Source organism: Onychostoma macrolepis, chromosome 07, assembly GCF_012432095.1.
Source record: "Onychostoma macrolepis isolate SWU-2019 chromosome 07, ASM1243209v1, whole genome shotgun sequence".
Taxonomy (NCBI): domain Eukaryota; kingdom Metazoa; phylum Chordata; class Actinopteri; order Cypriniformes; family Cyprinidae; genus Onychostoma; species Onychostoma macrolepis.
The window spans coordinates 28,043,500-28,063,528 of record NC_081161.1 but is presented as its reverse complement, the minus strand read 5'-3'; the positions used below and the strand labels follow the sequence as shown (position 1 = coordinate 28,063,528).

Here is a 20,029-nt window from a genome sequence, read left to right as displayed (position 1 = left end):
TATTGGAGCAATGTCATATTTTTTTAAATACAGTATCGAAATATTATAATGCTGCATCTTTTTATGCTCAATTCTTTTAGAGGTGCACTCATTACCTTCCTCATTAAAAAGGTTTGCACATAAATTAAATGTCCTTAACGGGTACTTAGTCATGCAAGTATACATCATTTAACTATATTTGTAATAGAATCTGTAGCCTAAAAACATTGAGCTGGTCACCTTATTGAGGCTGATGTGTTAAGAACACATGAGCAGCTCAATGCGACTAATTTTTTCTCAGTAACCCGGTCATTGAACATTTTCACTTGCTGAATACATATTTAATGGCTTACTGCAAATAGGGCAATCAGTATTTGACATCACTAACCAACAGTTTATGTTAGGCGGCTAAGTCAGTATTGAAGTACAAGACCAGCGTCATATTACAGTGTGCACCTTTAACAACATATTCATTGTCAATAAAACATCTACAGAACACGTTTTCACAAATCACATAGACACTCTCTGATAAGCTCCTGCTTGAAAAGATATAAACTTTCCCCCAGAGCTGCTCAAGGCCAGACATACGAGTCAAATTTCCACCCAACTTGTTCTAGCATCTCAGGACTTTCCATTTTTATACAGTGCAACAAAAACATGGGTAATCACCATAAAGGTTGCCTTGAGGGGTTGCCACTTTATAGGGAGCCAATTGGAGGAGAGGTAAGTTCCAAAGGGTGTTTCTCCGAGTCAGTTTGTTGGGGTAGAACAGCCCTGCGTGTTCATGTGTAAACTCCAGTCGAGTGAGTCAGTGTGTCATTGGCTCAAACTAGAAACACACACACAGACACACACTCAAGGCAGGCCAAGACTCGTATTCCCAGAATGCCGTTCATTCATTGCCTTCATCTGAGGCTGGTCCTAACTTGTGTTTCATTACTTACGAACGAGCAATGGAAAAAATGAGCAAGATAGACAAAGAAAGAGAGAGAAAGACTGAGAAGAGTTGCTTATCGAAGAATTGAAACAAAAGCATACAAGTGATACTGGAAAGAGTCAAGGAAAGACTGATTTTCTACCATCCCTGACGTTATGAAGAGTAAGAGAGTGAGTGAGCGAGAAATAATAAAAAAAAGGAAGACTGTCTGCTGGAGATGACAGACTGTCTCTGAGGGCTCTGTTCATTGTGTAAAAGGTCTATTTCAGCTCACAGTGAGACTCAAAGTATCAACAAAAATCCATACAGACAGAGCGCTGTTGGGGATCATGACACAGTCTAACCCCAAAAAGTCAGTCTAATAAAGCCTCTTGAAAGCAGAATGACTGAAAGCTGAGACTTCAGACTGACAGCCACATGGAAGCCGTGTGTCGACGGGAGAGAAAGAGCAACCTGCAACAAATGAGCTTCAGTCATCTGCCAGGTAGATGTAACTAGCGACATTCAAAACTAAATATATGTAAAATTGACTACTAAGTTGGTTGCTTGAATGATTAGTCAACTAATCTGAAGGAAGCTTTGAATAAGTAGGCTGGTTTCAGGTTCATATGGCACCAAATGCATGTCTTAGGGCTGTTCACACTGTATTTCATTTGTTTTCAAAAACAGCTGCAGTTTCAGAGAGTAATTTGTGGTAAAACTTTCATTTAAGCCTGTATGTTTAACATATTAAAGGTATTTGGTACAAAACCTTATAATATATGCTGTATGTGTTACAGTTAAGAATAATAATAAATAGGCCTAAACTACACTAGATAATACCACATTTTAGATTTCTTGCCCTATGTAGAAATACAATCATGTCAAATTTAGTCAAACATTTAATTAAATATTTATTAAAATTTTTTATTAATTATTTTTTTTTAAAATCAGCATGTAACCAATGAGAAAACAAAAACAAAAAAAATATCCACCGTCTTACCAAACACAGCAGAAACAAAAGCCACCAAAATGCACTGTGTGAAATATGGAAATATTTTTTATTTTTGTGGTTACACCTTTAAAGCATTTTTTTTTTCCCCCCTGAAAAAAATAAAAAGTAATAAAAACGGATATAAAGCAGCATTTACTTTTAGGCCCAAGGCACCCAATTAAGTTTGATTTTTGGTCATTTTACTACAAAGGTCCAAAAATCTAACTTAATTGAGTGCCTTGGACCAAAAATTTTATCTTTTTGTAAGGCCACAGTCAGCTACTAATTAACTATTTAATTTAATTAGTAGCTGACTGTGGCCTTACAAAAAGATTAAATTGGTAAATTCTGTATTAAATTACTCATGTACAGATGCCATTATAACAGAGTATATAACACATCACACCCCTTAAATGTGCAACAATATATAGGTAAGCATTTTAATGTACAGCTTTGGTTGTACAAAAAATGCTTTATGAAACAAAAAATGCATTCTAATGTGCCTTATCAAGCACCTATCATAATGCAAAACTATGCTTAAAAAGCATTAAATACACAGGCTTTAGTGAAACCAATCATTTTGTTTGTTTTCTTTTTTTTTTAGATGAGGAAATGCAAAGTTTGTCTTGCACGCACAGGAAGCTATTATTTGTTTTGTGTCTTGGATCCAGCGAGTGATCAGCAGTGTGCCTGCAGCCAGAGCATCCCCGCTGACCTCTGAGTCATCCTTACAGCAGATGCTAAGGTCTACAGGTGAGCTCTAGAACAACAGTGACACGCCACAATACGGCCAACCATAAATTTAGTGTCTGCATGTGTGTGGACAGAGAGAGAGAACATAAGGGGTGGAACAAACAAGTTTCTAAGCATAAGGAATGAGGGTGCGTATTTGTGTGCACAATGCACTTGCACGTGTGTTTATGGGGTGAGCGCAGTTTGGATGTAGGTGTGTGCAGAGTGCATTTGTATATATAACTATATGCATTTATGGAGTGAGCGCTTGCTTGAGTGCAGTGGTGTTTGTGTGTGTAGGTGTGCAGGTGTGTTCATGCTGAACTGCACTCACACATATGCGTGCACACACACTCACACATACACACAGTGTCCCCAGAGGAGAAGGGAAATCGTGGGAGGTCAATATGCTGATAAAGCGAAGATAAATCACTCTGGTTAGACGAGAAACAATCAAATTCCGCTCTCAAATGAGAAGTGAGAAATCGACACTCCCTCACATTTTACCCGTCGCTCCAGTTTCCCAAAGCCACACAGACTTTAACTAAAAACCACCTGATCTTGCTGTTTTAAGAACAAGGCTGGTTTAGCTTCACTAAGACAGAGATTAGTGCAGGTATAACTGTGACCCTTGAGGGTAAGACAGGTGAGGAGGCAATATTTGCTCACAGTGAATGACGAAAACATTTGTAGTGCATACTCAGCTGTGCTTGCAGAGCTTACAGCAAACTACTAAAAGCTACTCGCCAAATGCAAGTAACGATACTAAGTGGAGGGATCTAATATCACCCTAAAAGGGGTTAATTTTGATATAATGACCTGCTGACTGTAGCTTAGTGCATAGCTACTTGCTAAATTAATAAATGGATATGAAATATTGATTTGACTTTAAATTATGTATAAAGTGAGAAAAATATGTGGGAAGAATAGGCCCAAGAGATATGAAACTTACATTTTCTTTAAAAAATGAAAAAAAAAAAAAAATTAAACAAAAATGATTGAACAAGTGCTCCAGAGAGCCAATACATGGAGAAAAGAAACTCCTATCTAAAATAGCAATTGAACCCCATTGATTCTTACCAGGACCTTTCTCCAGAAAAATGACCTTTGACTCAGGGAAGAAGTTGGAGCCAGTGATGACCATTTCCTCTCCTCCACTCACTGGGCAGCTGCTAGCACTGGCCTTCTCGACCTGAGGTAACTCCTGTGCCGAGCGCTGGGCTATTTCACCACAAATACACATAAGAAATTAATTTACATTATTATATATAATATAATATAATATAGTGTAATGTAATATAATAATATAACAAGAAAAACACATACATACATACATACATAAATACACACACACACACACACACACACACACACACACACACACACACACACACACACACACACACGTTTACTTAGCTATCTAAATGGGTACATTCCATAGGCGTAATGGTTTTTATACTGTACTTACTGTATGTGCTATTGCCCTACACCAACCCTACCCCTTACAGGAAACTTTCTGCATTTTTACAATTTCAAAAAACCTTTGTTTACTTTATTTTTAAACTGGTTTTACAAATGAGGACATCCCCAAAGGGAGGTTTTTGGAGATTTTGTCAGGTTTAGCTCACTTTTGGGTACAAATTTGTCCCAAAAATATGGTTAAGTAGGTACACACACACACACACACACTTTTAAAACACTTTTTCCCCTCAAATATATTTTTCTTCTATATGCGTGTATAAAACCTACAGCACTCCACTGGAATTGAAGCAGCCTGCAGTGAGACCACTTTTCCATTGTTTTGTGGGATGTGAACCCGGAACACCACACGGACCCGAGTGTTTTTCCGTCCAATATCAGTCTCTCCTTTCCTCAGCTCAATGTCAGAGTTCCTCAACTTCAGGATTCCAGCACAATCAATACTGACAAAAACAGCAGGAGAAACACATGAGAAAGGAGTATCCATAACAGTTCCATCATCCTACCTATCAAGCAAAGCTGTTTAAATGATTTCTAATCACTCCAAGTCATTTATACTCTTTTTAAAAAAAAATTTTTTATGGAGTTGACTGATTACAAAAAGGAATATTTTTAATTGAAGTGCACATTAAAAGCTGGCACAGAATTCAAAGTTTAAGCTGTGCTTATTAAAAATGGCAGATATGATTGTTTTCAATCAGAAACACATTCTTATTCTATAAATATTGTACATTTAATTATAAATAACTGCAATTTACACTACTGTTCAAAAGTTTGTGGTCAGCAAGATTTTTAAAATTTCCTCTGTTCAACAAGAATGCATTAAATTAATAACAAGAAAGATTACATTTGCAACATTTACAGTTATGTCATTTTTTTAAATTTCAAATAAATGCTGTTCTTTCTACCCTAGTAAAAAAGTAATTTATTTAAAATGCCTTTATTTCATATTAAGTATAGTTCAAATCTGTTAACATATTTACGGACATATTGCTCAACTTGCTGATATAAAAATTATAATTAAACTTTATTTGGAGTACTATTTGTGCACAATGCTCATTTCTTAATATTAAGCCTAAAATGTTTTAATGTCCCTATTGATGAGGACTGTATGATCTTTCAATAATATCAGTATTTAAATGCAAGACATTTAAAGTGTACCTGTATATAAGTATACTCGCAATAGTTCCACTTTAGCACAATCAAATATACTTCAGTATATCTTTAGTTGGACTTCAGCACTAATTCCACACAATTAAAGTGCATTAAGCACAAAATGAGTTGTTCCAATTTAGCAGACTTTAAGTATACCATTTTAGTATACTAAAAGCACAATTGCAGGGTATTTTTATTAAGCGCATAACTACGTAACTGTATTTGTAGTAAATAAATGTATTTCAAATAGATTTTGAAATGTATTTCAAATAGATTTTAGTATCGTCTTTCGGATGAGACGTTAAACCGAGGTCCTGACTCTCTGTGGTCATTAAAAATCCCATGACACTCATCGTAAAGAGTAGGGGTGTAACCCCGGTGTCCTGGCCAAATTCCCGCCACTGACCCTTGTCAATCATGGCCTCCTAATAATCCCCATCCACTTGATTGGCTCTATCTCTCTCTCCTCTCCACCTGTAGCTGGTGTGAGTGCACTGGCGCCGTTGTCCTGTGGCTGCCGTCACATCATCCAAGTGGATGCTGCACACTGGTGGTGGTTGAGGAGAGACCCCCCACATGATTGTAAAGCGCTTTGGGTGTATAGCAATACACAATAAAAGCGCTATATAAATGCTTCATTCCTTCCTTCCATTCCTATATTTAATTTTTAACTATCCATGAAATAATAATACAAAAAGTATGTATCTCAGTTTCTGAAAAATATTAAGCAGCATAACAATTTTCAACATTGATAATAATAAGAAATGTTTCTTGAGCACCAAATCAGCATATTATATATTTTTTGAAGGATCATGTGACAGTGAAGACTGAAAATTAGATATAATATTATATAAATTATCAAATAAATACAGACTTGGTAAGCACAAGACTCCTTTCTAAAATATTACAAAAATCCTACTGATCCCACACTTCTGAACAGTAGTATATATGTGATAAATGAGTGCTGACGTGTGTGAACACGTTTCATTCTACTTGTGAATGTCAAATTCATAGAAAATCAACTTGATGATGACATGTAAAGAGTTTCTCATGATTTAAAAGACTCATATTTAATCCAAATCCAATAATGTCAAATGTTTTCAGTTATGGTTAGGTATAGCCAACCATAGTAAATATCTTCATCTTAGAAAGAAACGGTAGCTCATTGGAAATATGGCTTCTAGAGTTTCTGCATATTTCACTACATTGTGAAGACCAAATTCATTTACCTAAAACCATCTACACTGTGCTGAGCAGCTGACAGTCCCCACAAGGACAATAACCTTATCATCCTGAACTAAATAATTAATATTTTAAAATGCAAAAAAGCTTCTGTGAGGGTAAGGTTTAAAGATGGGTAGGTTAGGGGATATTCAATATTATTAAAAACAAAAGTTGAATGGAAAGTCACCATAATAGAAAAACAAATGTGTATTTATGTGTGTGTGTGTGTGTGTGAGAGAGAATGTAGACTGATGTTGAAGTGAAGAGCTGTTGGCAGGTACCTGGCAGACATATTGTTTTCAGGAAGGAGAGGAATCTCGAGAACCTTCGTGCTGGCGATGATAATTTCCTGGCTTGCCGTAGCGACAGTTTTTCCTGTTATGCGGTGAACCTGGTAGAACGCGTGCGGCCTCAAATAACGGTCATCCGCTGTCCCGATGAACATCTGCAGGTTCACTGGCTTCTCATTGTAGCCAACAAGCTGTTAAAAAGAGTGAAGAGGTGAGTCAATCTCATTTTTTATTTCCATGAAAATAAAGAAGTTAATTGTGGTTGAGCAGGATGTTTAATGGTCCTTGATTAAGGTCCTTTTTAATGGACACATGAACTGCTATGAATTTTAATGGGAAGATGACTGGACTGGACTGGACATACATATATATATATATACATATATATATATATATATATATATATATTTTTATATTATATTATATATATATTTTTGCACTTTAGGGCCATCGTTTCAAAGTTTATTTTTTATTTTTTAATGGGTTTTTGGAAAAATGTCTGAATTAAGGTCTATGGTTAACACAATGGTTTTCCCGATGTATTTTACAGCACAAACATTCATCAGTAATACCCCTCTGATGAATTTTCATAAACTACTGTTGGTCACAGAGCTAAATTTTTGCAAAAATCCAAAAGGCAATGGGAATATCCTGTGTGCTTTTTTTTAAGGAACCAGGGTGATGGTAACTGGCCTAAAAAATGGTCATCCCTGCAACATTCAATGGCCAAACTCAGATATTTTTGACAGGCTATATTGATCTGGAAGCACTGGACATCCGCCACGTCAAACAGCAATTTGCATGACAATTATTTCCCCCAATGCGTTTCCATTTGAAGAACCCTGTATATGCGCAATTACTTCCCAAATCCTCATCCATGCACATTAATATCAGACGTTAGCCCACTTTTTCCAAGACGAATTCAAAACACACTCTAGCTAGTAATTAAAATCCAGACAGAAACATAAAGACACGTTTTCGAGCCACGAGTAAGGGGAAAAACACAGAAACCGAATTGAAGGAAAAAATAAATGAGCGGGTAGAAAGGTGAGAAAAGAAAAACAAAACCATGAAAGACATTTTACTTCTGCTGCTAAAATAGTATAAACAAGACTTCTGATCTACTGAAAATGGAAACAGGGAAGTGAAAAACCCATTAAAATGTGAATAATTAGATGTAACACATCATTCTGTGAGGTTGCTGAAGTCTTTTCCAGAACAAAAAGCTTTCAGAAAATTTTTTTCCTTCCTGGTGCTGCACACCAGGGTGTCCGATGTAAACCTCAGTCAGACACAGGGAGCCAGTGTGGCGATGCAAAGCCCCATGCAGCAGTATACACACACATTTGACCTGCCAATACGCTTCCCAGACAGGTGAGGAGTTCACAAACGAAGGGGAGCTATTCTGCTGACATGCGTGTGTGGGAGGGTGTTACTTAGGCTGAGCACACAGGCTCCTAACAATCTCTCTACTGTTGAAATGTTATGCTTGGCAAACACTGATCCAATGCAGCAAAAGAGAGAGAAACTAGAAACGAGAGCTAAAAAGAGAGAGAGAGATGACCAACTCACAGGTAACGGAAAGACCAAGCCAACCACAGCAACACAATAATGAGAAAAACATGCTTCACATAAATTGACGGGTCTTGAGAACAGAGCCAGATATTTGTGGAAAGGGGAAAAAGAAATGGACGGTGGGGAAAAGAGAATCAGGGAACAACGGAAGACTTGGATGGTGGTGGGATTTGGTTCATGTAGTTCCCAGGACAGCATGGTTTTATTACATTTGGAGATGTGCGTAGCTGAAAATGATTAAACCAAAAGGGTATGCTTAGTTTCAAAATGGTAATGCTAGCATTTTACTTTAAGTTTCTATATGCACAGGTTAATAACTACCCAAAAAGAAGAATAAAAAAACAATAATTTCTGCATACAATACATTTTTATAGTTGTATTATTTAATACGTGTTATGAACTAACATTAACAATGGATGGTAGTTTTTCATTTTTTATCTTATTTATTTTCATTTTTTAAAAATTAACCTAGATTTTAAAACTTTGTTTAAAATATTTTGTTCATTGTTAGTTCATGATGCATTTACTAATGTTAATCAGTTGAACATATTGTAATGTGTTACCATGGTTACTTTATTTCTGAAGTAAATTAGAAGGCTTTAGAAAAATGGCATGAGTAAAAGTACACATTCAATTTCTTAAAAAAAAAGAAAAAAAAAAAAAAAGAGTCAAATGGAGCATTATGGGTCAGTCTTCATAAAAGCTTGGCCTCTTCTTTTTTTACTTTAATGCTTTTCCATCAAGTGCTCTTGTTTCTGTGAATGCTGAGGTGAACAGTCCTCTGCAGACCTCCAGGAAGAAGAGTCAGGACTGAATATACTGTATTCTATATTTTTATGGGCTCACTCTGGGTCAGTGCATTGAGACTGTGGGGAATTCAGAAGCAGAGGTCATGTTTATGCTTCAAGACCTGAAAAAGGTGAAGGGCTCAACTGAAACGAACCATGACCCTGCCAACACCATGTACATGTAAGATTTATTTCAGTGGTAAGAGTCCACCATCCCTGGTAACAGTTACAAGCCCTACTGGACAATCAATTCTTATTGTGTGTGTGCTTGTGTGTGTGTGCGCGCGTTTTTGTGAAAAGTCAGGACATAGATTTGTATAATGACAAAGGTATGACATAGGTATTACAAGGTGAAGGTGACTTTTCAGGACATTGACCCATGTCCCCACTTTTCAAAACGCTTATAAATCATACAGAGTGAGGTTTTTTTGGGGAAAGTTGAAATGCACAGTCTCCTGTAAGGGCTAGGTTTAGGTGTAAGGTTGGTGTAGGGCAATAGCACATACAGTAAGTACAGTATAAAAACCATTACGCCTATGGAATGTCCCCACTTTTCACAAAAACGAACGTGTGTGTGTGTGTGTGTGTGTGTGTGTGAAATGGGTTACCAGGTACACACAAAAACTAGCTCAACTTGCACTACCATTAAAAGCATGGGGTTGGTAACATTTTTTAATGATTTTGGACAGTCTTTATGATTAGGAGTATTACCAAGATAGCCATGCTGCTTACTTTATTATAGTTTTGTCCGTTTTTATCAGTTTAATGCATGCTGAATAAAATATTAAAGAAAAAAAAAAAATCTTACTGACCCCAGACTTTGAAAATAGCTTTTGAAGGGCTGCTCTCCAGTTTTGCACAGTAGGCAAGATACATCTAAATAGTGCTTATTCATCCCAATCAGTCTAATCAGACTGTTTGCAAACTCTGGGCAACGTCAAAAGGTGAATTTTCCTCTACTGTTTTAATGATGTTATGATATGATTTAAATCAACATGAAACCACATTCACAATCCATTTTCCTTCCAAATTATGATATATTTCTGACTGAGTAAAACAAAATATTCAATACTCTATTGGGAACTGACTGGATCCTGAAGAGTGGACGTTTCATAGCATTATGGAGCCAGTAATTACATTTTGATGAAAGATTATGAAGACAAACATTTCTGTTTAGAATAAAATGCACTCATGAATCATGCACAATAGAACCAGGAACATGCATTATTAAAGTAAACAGTGTCAATTCTGATTTCATGTTCACTTTAAGGTCACCAGATACATTCAATTCACCAGATACATCTGGAATGTTGTAAAATGAAGTATCCAAAATCCCTAACGGTCAGTATGATGCATTATAATGTAAAATCACTTTACAAGATGATACATCAGGCCATGAACATTTATGACTTTTGGAAATTCCATGAACATGCTGCAGCCTCAGCAAAGTTTCAGAGCACTGCCACAGCTTCAGTTTCAAGACATTTAGAGCAGCAACAAGGCACCACATCCTCGAGGAGTTTCTGAAGGCCTGTGGCTCAGTCTGTCGCTGACTTCAGCACAACCCCTGCATTCTTTCTTTATCTCTTACTCTTGTTCTGTAATTGCCATTCAAAACAATTTGCCAATCACCCCTATTCCAACCATTAAAGTGAAAGAATCACAGCTGATCTCCTTTTCTATTTTTCTGTAGGGTGTTTAAATGTGTTTATACAAAACACAAGTTTGGGGTCAATACAATTTTTTTTAAACAATTTACAAAAGTCTGTTCTGCACACCCAGGCTGCATTTATTTGATCAAAAATACAGTATAAACAGTAATAACATGAAATAATATTACAATTTAAAATATTTAAAAACAATTTATTTCTATGATGAATTTTCAACAGCATTACTTTTTTTTAACAATCACTTTTGATCAATTTAATTAGGGCCCAATGAAATATGTATATATATATATATTTATTTTTTTTATTTATTTTTTTTTTTTTCAAAATTCAGTTTCTTTCTATTTTAATTTTTCTGGACTCCTTTTTAAATGGTTAAATTAAATTTTATTAATCAGAAAGCATGTCTAATAGATTAAAATCATGAAACTTCTACAATTTCACATCAATTACAAGTTTAGGGTCCTATGAATTTTTAATTTTTCTCACCATGTGGTTTATTGTTACCAAATTATGTGTTTTACTACAATTATGTGAATGCATAAAAACAATTATATTTTTTCAAATGGATTCTTACAATAGCCTTATGATTTTTTTCCCCTCAGAAATTATATGTTGTGTATTTAAATTTTTCCGGTTATCAGAAAAAATAAACGCATTGTAAGAACATTCTAATGTACAATAGTAGGCTATTATATTTCTGACACAATGTCTTCGAGTTAAATCAAACTTTTATTTTGACAGGTTGCCGTAAATACCAAGTTATGTGAATATGATATAGTTTCTCTCGAATGAAATGGTAAAATGCTCATGAAGTGACTCTTTGAACAGTTCTGGAGATGTTGTACCCATAGATATATATATAAACACTAGATACCTCGTACGCGCTGTTGGCCAATGGAGGTCGACGTCCGCACACGGCGGCCATCTTGCCACAGGGTGCTCGCTCACTCGTAACATTGTGTTGTATGAAGCATGTACTTTTTAAATAACCATAACTTGCTCAATTATCTACCGATTTTCAAACGGTTTGATTTGTTATCAACGTCAGAGATGTAGTTATGACACTGCATACATATGAATAATTATAACAATCTGCAATTTCAACATGTTACATTCAGAATTATAGCCACGTTAATAACGTTTGTAAGAAACCAAACCGTTTGTAAATCCGTCAAGATTTCAGCGAGATAAGAAGATTTATGTTCGTGCTGATCACTCATCTTACCTCAGATACCTCAGAACTTGCCAGAAAGCTTCCCTGTGGCAAGATGGCCGCCCTATGATGCCGGAAGTGACTCCGCCTTAAGAGATCTAGTGTTTATATATATATCTATGGTTGTACCTGTATTTATGTCCTCATTTAGTGAGGCGGCAGACGCTGAAATCAGCGTGAGCATTGCGTGCACTTCTGTATGTGTGTAGTAAACAAAACCGCGCGTCTGCCATTCATTTATACAGAGACGCACAGAATATAAAGAATTCTTAAAGGGGTCATATGATGCGATTTCTTGCTTTCCTTTTCTTTAGTGTGTTATGTAGCCGTTTGTGCATGTATACGATCTGCAGAGTTACAAAGCTCAAAGTCTCCCACAAAAGGATTTATTCTATCCTAAAGAGAAGGCTGATCCAGACCGGGCTAAAACGCCTCATTAAAACACGCCCCCACATGTCCACGATGTGGAAATATTTGCGTAATGCCGCCCAAATGTGCGCACAAAGAAAAAAGGCGTGGTTTCAGTAACCGCAGTAGTGTTGATGCAGCCATATCAGGGAGACGCTGTGTGTTTCAATAAGAAAGCAAAAGCACTTTATTTGGCCTTCCGTAAGTAGATGCAATTAGGAATCATTGTTAAGATGTGTTTACAACAGAACAGCACAAGAGAGGCGGGGCATAGAGGACCTACAATAATGTACAGTTTTTGAAAAATAATGTGTTTTTTGAACATTAAAGCATGTCAACATATTCTGTTACACCAAATACACAAAATAATGATCTTTAAAAAAGCATCATATGACCCCTTTAAATAAATAAATCTTTTCTGTCATAGTCGTTTTCCACATCGCAGAAATCATGGGGCCTTATTTAATGCATCCTTACTGAATAAAAGTATTAATTCCTTCCAAAAATTTCAGAGACCAAACTTTTAAAGCTACTGTGCATGTGTTAAAACCGTTTTCAACCTTGCCACTTTCGAAATGGCAATTAGTCATAAAGAGTTTTGTGGATTTCCTGCATATTTTCTTCTTTTAATCTCAAAGAAGAGCTAAGAGAGGCAGTCATGTGCTGCGATGAAAAAAAAAACACAAAAAAAATAAACAAAAAGGGAATGAACAACAGAAAGCAAACATGCTTAAAAACCAAGACTCTTGAATGAATAGCGGAGGCAGGGATGTGCGATATCATCTGTGATAATATCGCAATTGTTGTTTTAACAATGTGAGATTTGACATTATCGAGTATTTTGCAATAACCATTCAAAAGACCCCTACAGAGTGCATGCTTACATTACGAGAAGTCTAGACTAGTGTTCATATTTAGAGTGCGTTCTTTCACTGCTTGATTCAGTCTATTAAAATGCATTTAGAATGATCACAAATTCAAGACATGGGGGCAGAAAATTTATATATTTATACCACTTCATATCACCACGAAAAGTGCCGTTTTTCTCCAAAAATGACCATGATTACAAATGTGATTTTTTTTACACCATATTTCCTGATTTTGCTCTATTTTGACAACAAAAATAATTCCAAACTCAGCCACAGCACTGCTTTGAGTCTCTGATCAATTTGATGGTGTTTTGATCCTGAATGAATCACCCTTTTAAATGATTTGGTTCAATCGCAATGACTCCCTTATTAACAGTGACTTGCTGCCACCTACTGGCGGTTTTACTTTCACATTCAAAGTATCTTTAAATTATTTAAATAATTTCAACTATCAGTATTCAACATTTTATGTTTAATATATCCAGGGCTGGGGAGTAACGAAATACATGTAACGTCGTTACGTATTTAAAATACAAAATATGAGTAACTGTATTTCGTTATAGTTACATTTTAAATGGGTGGTAATCAGATTACAGTTACATCCGAAAAGTATTTTAGATTACCAAAGTGATTACTTTGATTTTTAATGTCACTTATTTATTTTAATATTAATGTAAAATGATTTTAACCATGAGGCAACTGGTGATACTCAGACTCGCATGCAGCCTGTCCATTCAGCAGCCTGCCTGCAGAGTGCAGACTATAGTGATGACTCACTAAAATGCAAGAGAAAATCAGAAAGCCAAGCGCGTAATTGTCATGGAAATAAAAAGAAAACAAAACGTCTCTCGGCTTCAAAGGAACATCTAACCTTGAAAAAGCATCTTAAAGTAAGTTGTTCTCACAGTCTAAGGTTTGTACGAGTTCTTGTTTTTCTATATTTATGTATAGTTAAGCAATATCAATCGAGGAAGTAGAGTGCTGTTTAGCCAAATATTAGCGCGATTGCAAATGTGATGCTAATTTTATGCAATTCATAACAAAAAGTTAATATTTAGAGACTTATTAAAAGAACAGTGTTGTCTGATTTGCTCTATAGTGCAAACAAAAATGGTTCCATACAACCGCTGGTCTATTTACACTAAGCGCAAATCTGTTTGGGATTGACATCATTAGAAAAGACGTCTATTTGAGACACGTGCTGATAAGATTTGAGTTTGAATCCCTTTGAACTCATTCAACTCCCGTTCTTCTCCCTTTTCCCATCACACATCTGCCACTGTTTGCAATAAGTATTAATAGCATCTACTATCATTTGTTGCAAAGAAAATGCTACTTTTTTCCAACATGGTGTGAATAAAATTTATGGCTATTTGCACTTAATGCAAATAACCACTGCCTTCAAAATAAATCCACATCAGAATAGTTGCGTGTCTGAGAGTAACATTTGGTTCCTGAATGAAGCCGCGTTTTGAACGAATCAGCTGAGAATGATTCAATTAAATTCATAAAATCACTTGCTTGATTCCTGAATGAATTGGGCCTTTTCTTTTGAACGAATCGAATGATTCCATGACTCTTTCATTAAGGCAGTAATTTGCCACCACCTACTGGCGGTTTTAGTTTCATATTTAAAAACACATATTCCTCCCATATGTTGTATTAAAAATATTAATCTCATAGCATTATTTATTCATTTATAATTGTTTTAAATGTATTCATGCCACCCATTTTTATTTAGAGGTGGTTAACAAACAAGACATCAAAGTTAATATGCCATTTAACTTAAGTATTCCAAAGTATTCCAAAGTATTTAGATTAAGTTACTAAAATTAAATAATCTAACGAAATACGTTACAAAATACTTTTTAAAATGTATTTTGTAATCTGTAACGAAATACATTTTAAAAGTAACCTTCCCAGCCCTGAATATCTCAAAAAATGATTTATGCATTTGTAATTGCAGGTTAAATGCATTCATGTCCTGCATTACAGTGTGTATACATCTAAATGCCATTTCAGATGCAGCTTTGGTGTTTCCTCTGGATTGCAAAGATGAATTTTGTTGAAACTGATTGTCTTATTCTAATTCACTGATTAAATGTAAGAATTTGACTCAAAAGATAATGGACTTTTTAGAAAAAAAAAAGACTTTATAAAGTTAAAAATGCCTATAAAATATAAAAATCTGTTTAAACTGATTTTATTTTCAATATCGCAAGATCTTATTATTTTTTGTCAATATTGCACACCCCTAAGCGGAGGTGATGTGGCATCTCTCCAAACACCAAGCAGCTACTGGAAACCTCTCATCACATCTGCAGGCCTGAAGAAATCCAGAGTGTGTATTTGTGTGAAATTTCACCAGACGACTGTCCCTGCACTCCTGTAACCTCCCTTCCCTGACACTGGTTAAATTAAACTGCTGACATTAAGAACAGTCACATGTCCCATAGCTGGAATAAAGCTAGCGGGGCAAAAATAGCCTCCCTGGGTTGCCTTTCATATTGAGGACTAAATAAAGATGTCTCATTCCAACTGTTTCTGATTGCAGTGCGGGCTAAAAGAAACACAGAATCAGATGATCTACAAACAGCAGAAAGACACAGTATAACGTGCAACAATGCACGTGCAGTGCATGTTTTACTGTGAAGCGGCACGTTTTGTACTGTTGTACTTGAGGATGCATGTTTCATCATGCTTTGACTCCCTTCACACACCCTCTAAACCTTGATTTTCCCTTCAAGTTTCATGTCTCCTTCCCCTATTCTCTTCAATCTCTTTCTTCACTCCTTCTTTCTCCATCTCTCTATCTCTTTCTCTCTCCTTCCAACCTGCTGCTAGCAAGTTGTTTCCCTGTGTTGCTCTGTGGTTGCTATGGTGAGGGCCAGCCGGTGCGTGTGTGTGCGCATGCATGAGTGTGAGTGTGTGTGAGTGTGTGTGTGTGTGTGTGTGTGTGTGTGTGTGCGTGTGTGTGTGTGTGCGTGCGTGGGTAAACCCGAGCCTGAGGGGGTGGGGAGGAGACTCAAGGTCACACAAAAACAGTCACACACACACACACTGTGGCCTCTGGCCCCGAAACGTGGACTCGTGCTAACATGCTCGCTGTGCTTACAGGACACAGCGAGAGGTCTGTTCACCAATGCAATGTTTACACAACATATGTCTGTCTGTCTGTGTGTGTGTGTGTGTGTGTGTGTGTGTGTGTTTGCGAGTGAGAGAGAGAGAGAGAGAGAGAGAAAGAGGGGTAAATAGAGGTATACACATGAAGAGCACTCAGACCCAAAAGGCTGGGCAACCAGTTGTTTAAATAAGGTCAATACACATACTTTCTCTCTCTCATACACACATATAGCATGTGTGAAAGGACTGCTATGACTCTCACCAAACACAGCCAGATATAAACACCTGTATATAGTGAGTACAACATTTCCCGTGATGTGTACCTCTCTCTTCCCCTCCGTTCTCACTGTGCTGTATCCTACTCTTCACTCTTCAGTCCACATCAGATACAGCCTCAGGCTGCTGTACAACAAAAGCCGTACACTCATGAGGGTATACAGACAACAGGGTTGCTTCCCAGACAAGCATTGCGAGCAAAACGTTAACGGTAAACAAACATCTCTGATCAGCAATGAAAATCACCCACCGTGAGGTCTGAGGGTCACCAAGGTCAGCCATCTTGTTTTTCACAATGATGTTATCTGATACTGTGCCATGTTTCGCAAAACAATAAATCTAATGTTTTTGTGAAAGGATTCATTGTAGTAATATTCCAGATTAAAATCTACTGATATTGTTTCACGGTATGAGATATTTTATTTCAGGATAATGATATATATCCCGATATAGCTATTTTTATAAAGCTTTTTATTTTATACTTTTTATTAAAAATAAAAAAGAAGCAAATTACAAATAAATATGAAATAAACTTAATTTTTTCAGCTACAGTAGGCTAGGTTTATATAACATGCAGTTAAAAATATTATAGAAATTGAATAAAGTGTATGAATAAAACACTGCATAGTTTTCACTGTCTCAATCAAACATTAACTGATTCTTATTAAAGATCCAAAAGTGATTCAGTAAAGTGAAGTGAGTGATTAACATTAAACAACCACTCTACAATGATAAAAATCCACCCATTTTTTAATCCCCATTAAACCAAATCAGTCTCACTAGGCCTGCCGTTTTGATTCTTTAAGCAAAGTGACATCACACTGCTTAGTCCTCACCCATGGGGGGCTGACTGACATTCCTGCATTACTGTAGTTTCCACCCTCAGCAAGTTGTGTTTGGTTGTACGCTGTCCTTCATTTTCTCCGTGCTCGAGCAGCTGTAATGTCAACAATGTCTTGTAAGCAATCCCGGTGCTCTGTGTTTGGATGCAAGACTGAACTTAAGTCTTAATTTTCTCCCAACCTCTGAGCCACTGAGGACACAGTGGATTACTTCTATTTTTCAAAGTAATGCGCTTCAAAATCTACCTAAATACATTTATGTCTGCACAAATCATTTCAATCCAGACTGCTTTGTGAATCTCATGTCGTTACAGTGCTTACCTAACGTTTTAACCGTATTTGTGAGTATACGCTATTGAAGTATTTAAATTGATCTGCACCGAGCTGTCCGTTCAATATCGCTAGCAAACACATCCATCCTGCGCTGCTGAGTCGGTAACGCAGCTTGGTTCATTAAAGCGTGCAGATGACAGTAACATTGTGCTGTTTCATTCCATTTTCAGTGTGTTTGGCTTCCCATATGAACACCGGTTCTCTCACTGTCAGTCATGTTGCTTCTACTGACTGTTTATTACTATAGGTATGCAAAGCAGAGATGTATAGCTATGCCCTCTTCTGGAGACGGGGCGGGAATATGCAGCTCATTTGCATTTAAAGTGATGCACACCAAAACAGCTCTTTTGTTGACACTCCCCAAAAGTGACATTTTCCAGATGTTAAAATAAATTATCTGTGGGGTATTTTGAGCTGAATCTTCACAGACACATTCTGGGGACACCCAAGACCAATATTACATCTCGTAAAAAGGGGCATAATAGACGTTCTTTAAAGGGGTGGTTGATTGCGGTTTAATTTTTTTAACGTTAGTTAGTGTGTAATGTTGCTGTTTGAGCATAAACAATATCTGCAAAGTTACGAAGCTGAAAGTTCAATGCAAACGGAGATGTCTTTTAAAATTCTGGCAGTTACAAAATGCCTACAAAAACGACTGGTAAGGGACTACATCGAGTTACTTCCTGGTTCCGATACGTCAAGGACCCAGATAAACCCCGCCCCCGGGAACACGCAGCAAAGGGGGCGAGGCCATGCTGCGCTGCTTTAGAGAAGAGGAAGAGAAAACTTGGGGTGGATGTAAAAATCTATTCATATATGAATCGCGATTCTGTCTTCTAATGATTCTAATGGATTCACAAGTTTCAAAATCATATGTTTTAAAGCAGCGGTTCTTATACTGTTATTTGCATCGCCCTGCTCTGCACACGCTCTGCATCTCTCTCTCTCTCTCATTCAGATCGTCAGATCAGCTCCAACAAACTGCTCCAATTATACACTTATTTTCACATAGCTATGAGAAGCGTTATACATGGATGCGCGTGCAGTTGCCGTGCTGTATTAAAGTTTAAATCAGGATAAAACCGTATATTAAAAGCTAACAGAAGCAATAGCACTTACAAATAACAGCGTATCTAAAAGTATGAACCAACAACAACCAAAAAAAACAAAACACATACCGTTAAATGTCGTGCATAGGTTCTGCGCGATCCTCTTCACTAATGTCCTCTGCGTCTCATTCGGACTCAAATTGATAAGCAATATAGATGACGCCATTGTTTACAATTAGGGTTGCAAAGGGGTGGAAAATGTCCGGTAAATTTCCAGAAACCTTCCAAAAATTTACAATATAACTGGAGCACATGCCGCTGAGGCGAGGGGCGGGACATTCAGAGAGGCGGTTTAGCGAATCACAACACACTTTACCAGCTAACCAATCAGAGCCCATCATGTATTTCTGAGGGAGGGGCTTCATAAAACCAGGAAATAATTGGAGCGTTTATCAGAGAATGGACAGAGGTGTGAAATAAAGGTAAATTATGTGAAAAATAATGCGTTTTTAATGCACCCCATAAACACAATCAAGCCTAGAAAAAAAAGCAGTCAACCACCCCTTTAATAATGACAGACAGCAGCAGGTAAATTAGACTGCTGTCCATTTAAGACCAACTGCACAATATAGTGATACACATCCGTATATGTTTACGTTTATTTAACATATAACTGACTGTGTTTATGTGAATACTCCACACCAAAGGCATTTTGACATAACTGTGTGCGTGTTTGCCCATTTACGCACAATAACACAAAAGAGATCTGTTTTGGCGATTGTATGCTGTGATAGAGGGGCTTTCAGTGCTTCGGCTGTGTGTCAGTCAGCGCGAGCACCGCATTGAGTTCTTTTCCAATGCTTATTGCTCTTAATAGCTCTGTCAAGTGCATTCCGCTCTTTATTTTCTCATTCATGCAGGTTTCTTTATCGCTCAAAGGTATATGTAAATTTGAAGAAGTACTGTTATGCAGATATATTTGTATACCGCATAATACACGATATTGCAAAATCTCTAACAATAGACACTTTCTTCCATATACCGTCATACAGCCCAGCCCTACATGAACTGATGAAATGTATAACTTAAAGGCAACGTAAGTCACTTTGAACAA

The 20,029-nt window shown here is 36.7% G+C and overlaps 1 protein-coding gene across 2 annotated transcripts in view; it reads right to left on the bottom strand.

The window, feature by feature from the left end:
• The window catches only part of nfatc3a (nuclear factor of activated T cells 3a), a 77,708-nt gene that overhangs the window by 20,232 nt on the left and 37,447 nt on the right, over window positions 1-20,029 (bottom strand). For both annotated transcript variants that reach the window (XM_058783533.1, XM_058783534.1), the window contains exons 4-6: window positions 6,761-6,960; window positions 4,371-4,543; window positions 3,702-3,842 (exon numbers count right to left, since the gene is read on the bottom strand). In XM_058783533.1, the coding sequence (XP_058639516.1) occupies window positions 3,702-3,842; window positions 4,371-4,543; window positions 6,761-6,960 (514 nt within the window). The remainder of the gene's footprint in view (window positions 1-3,701; window positions 3,843-4,370; window positions 4,544-6,760; window positions 6,961-20,029) is intronic.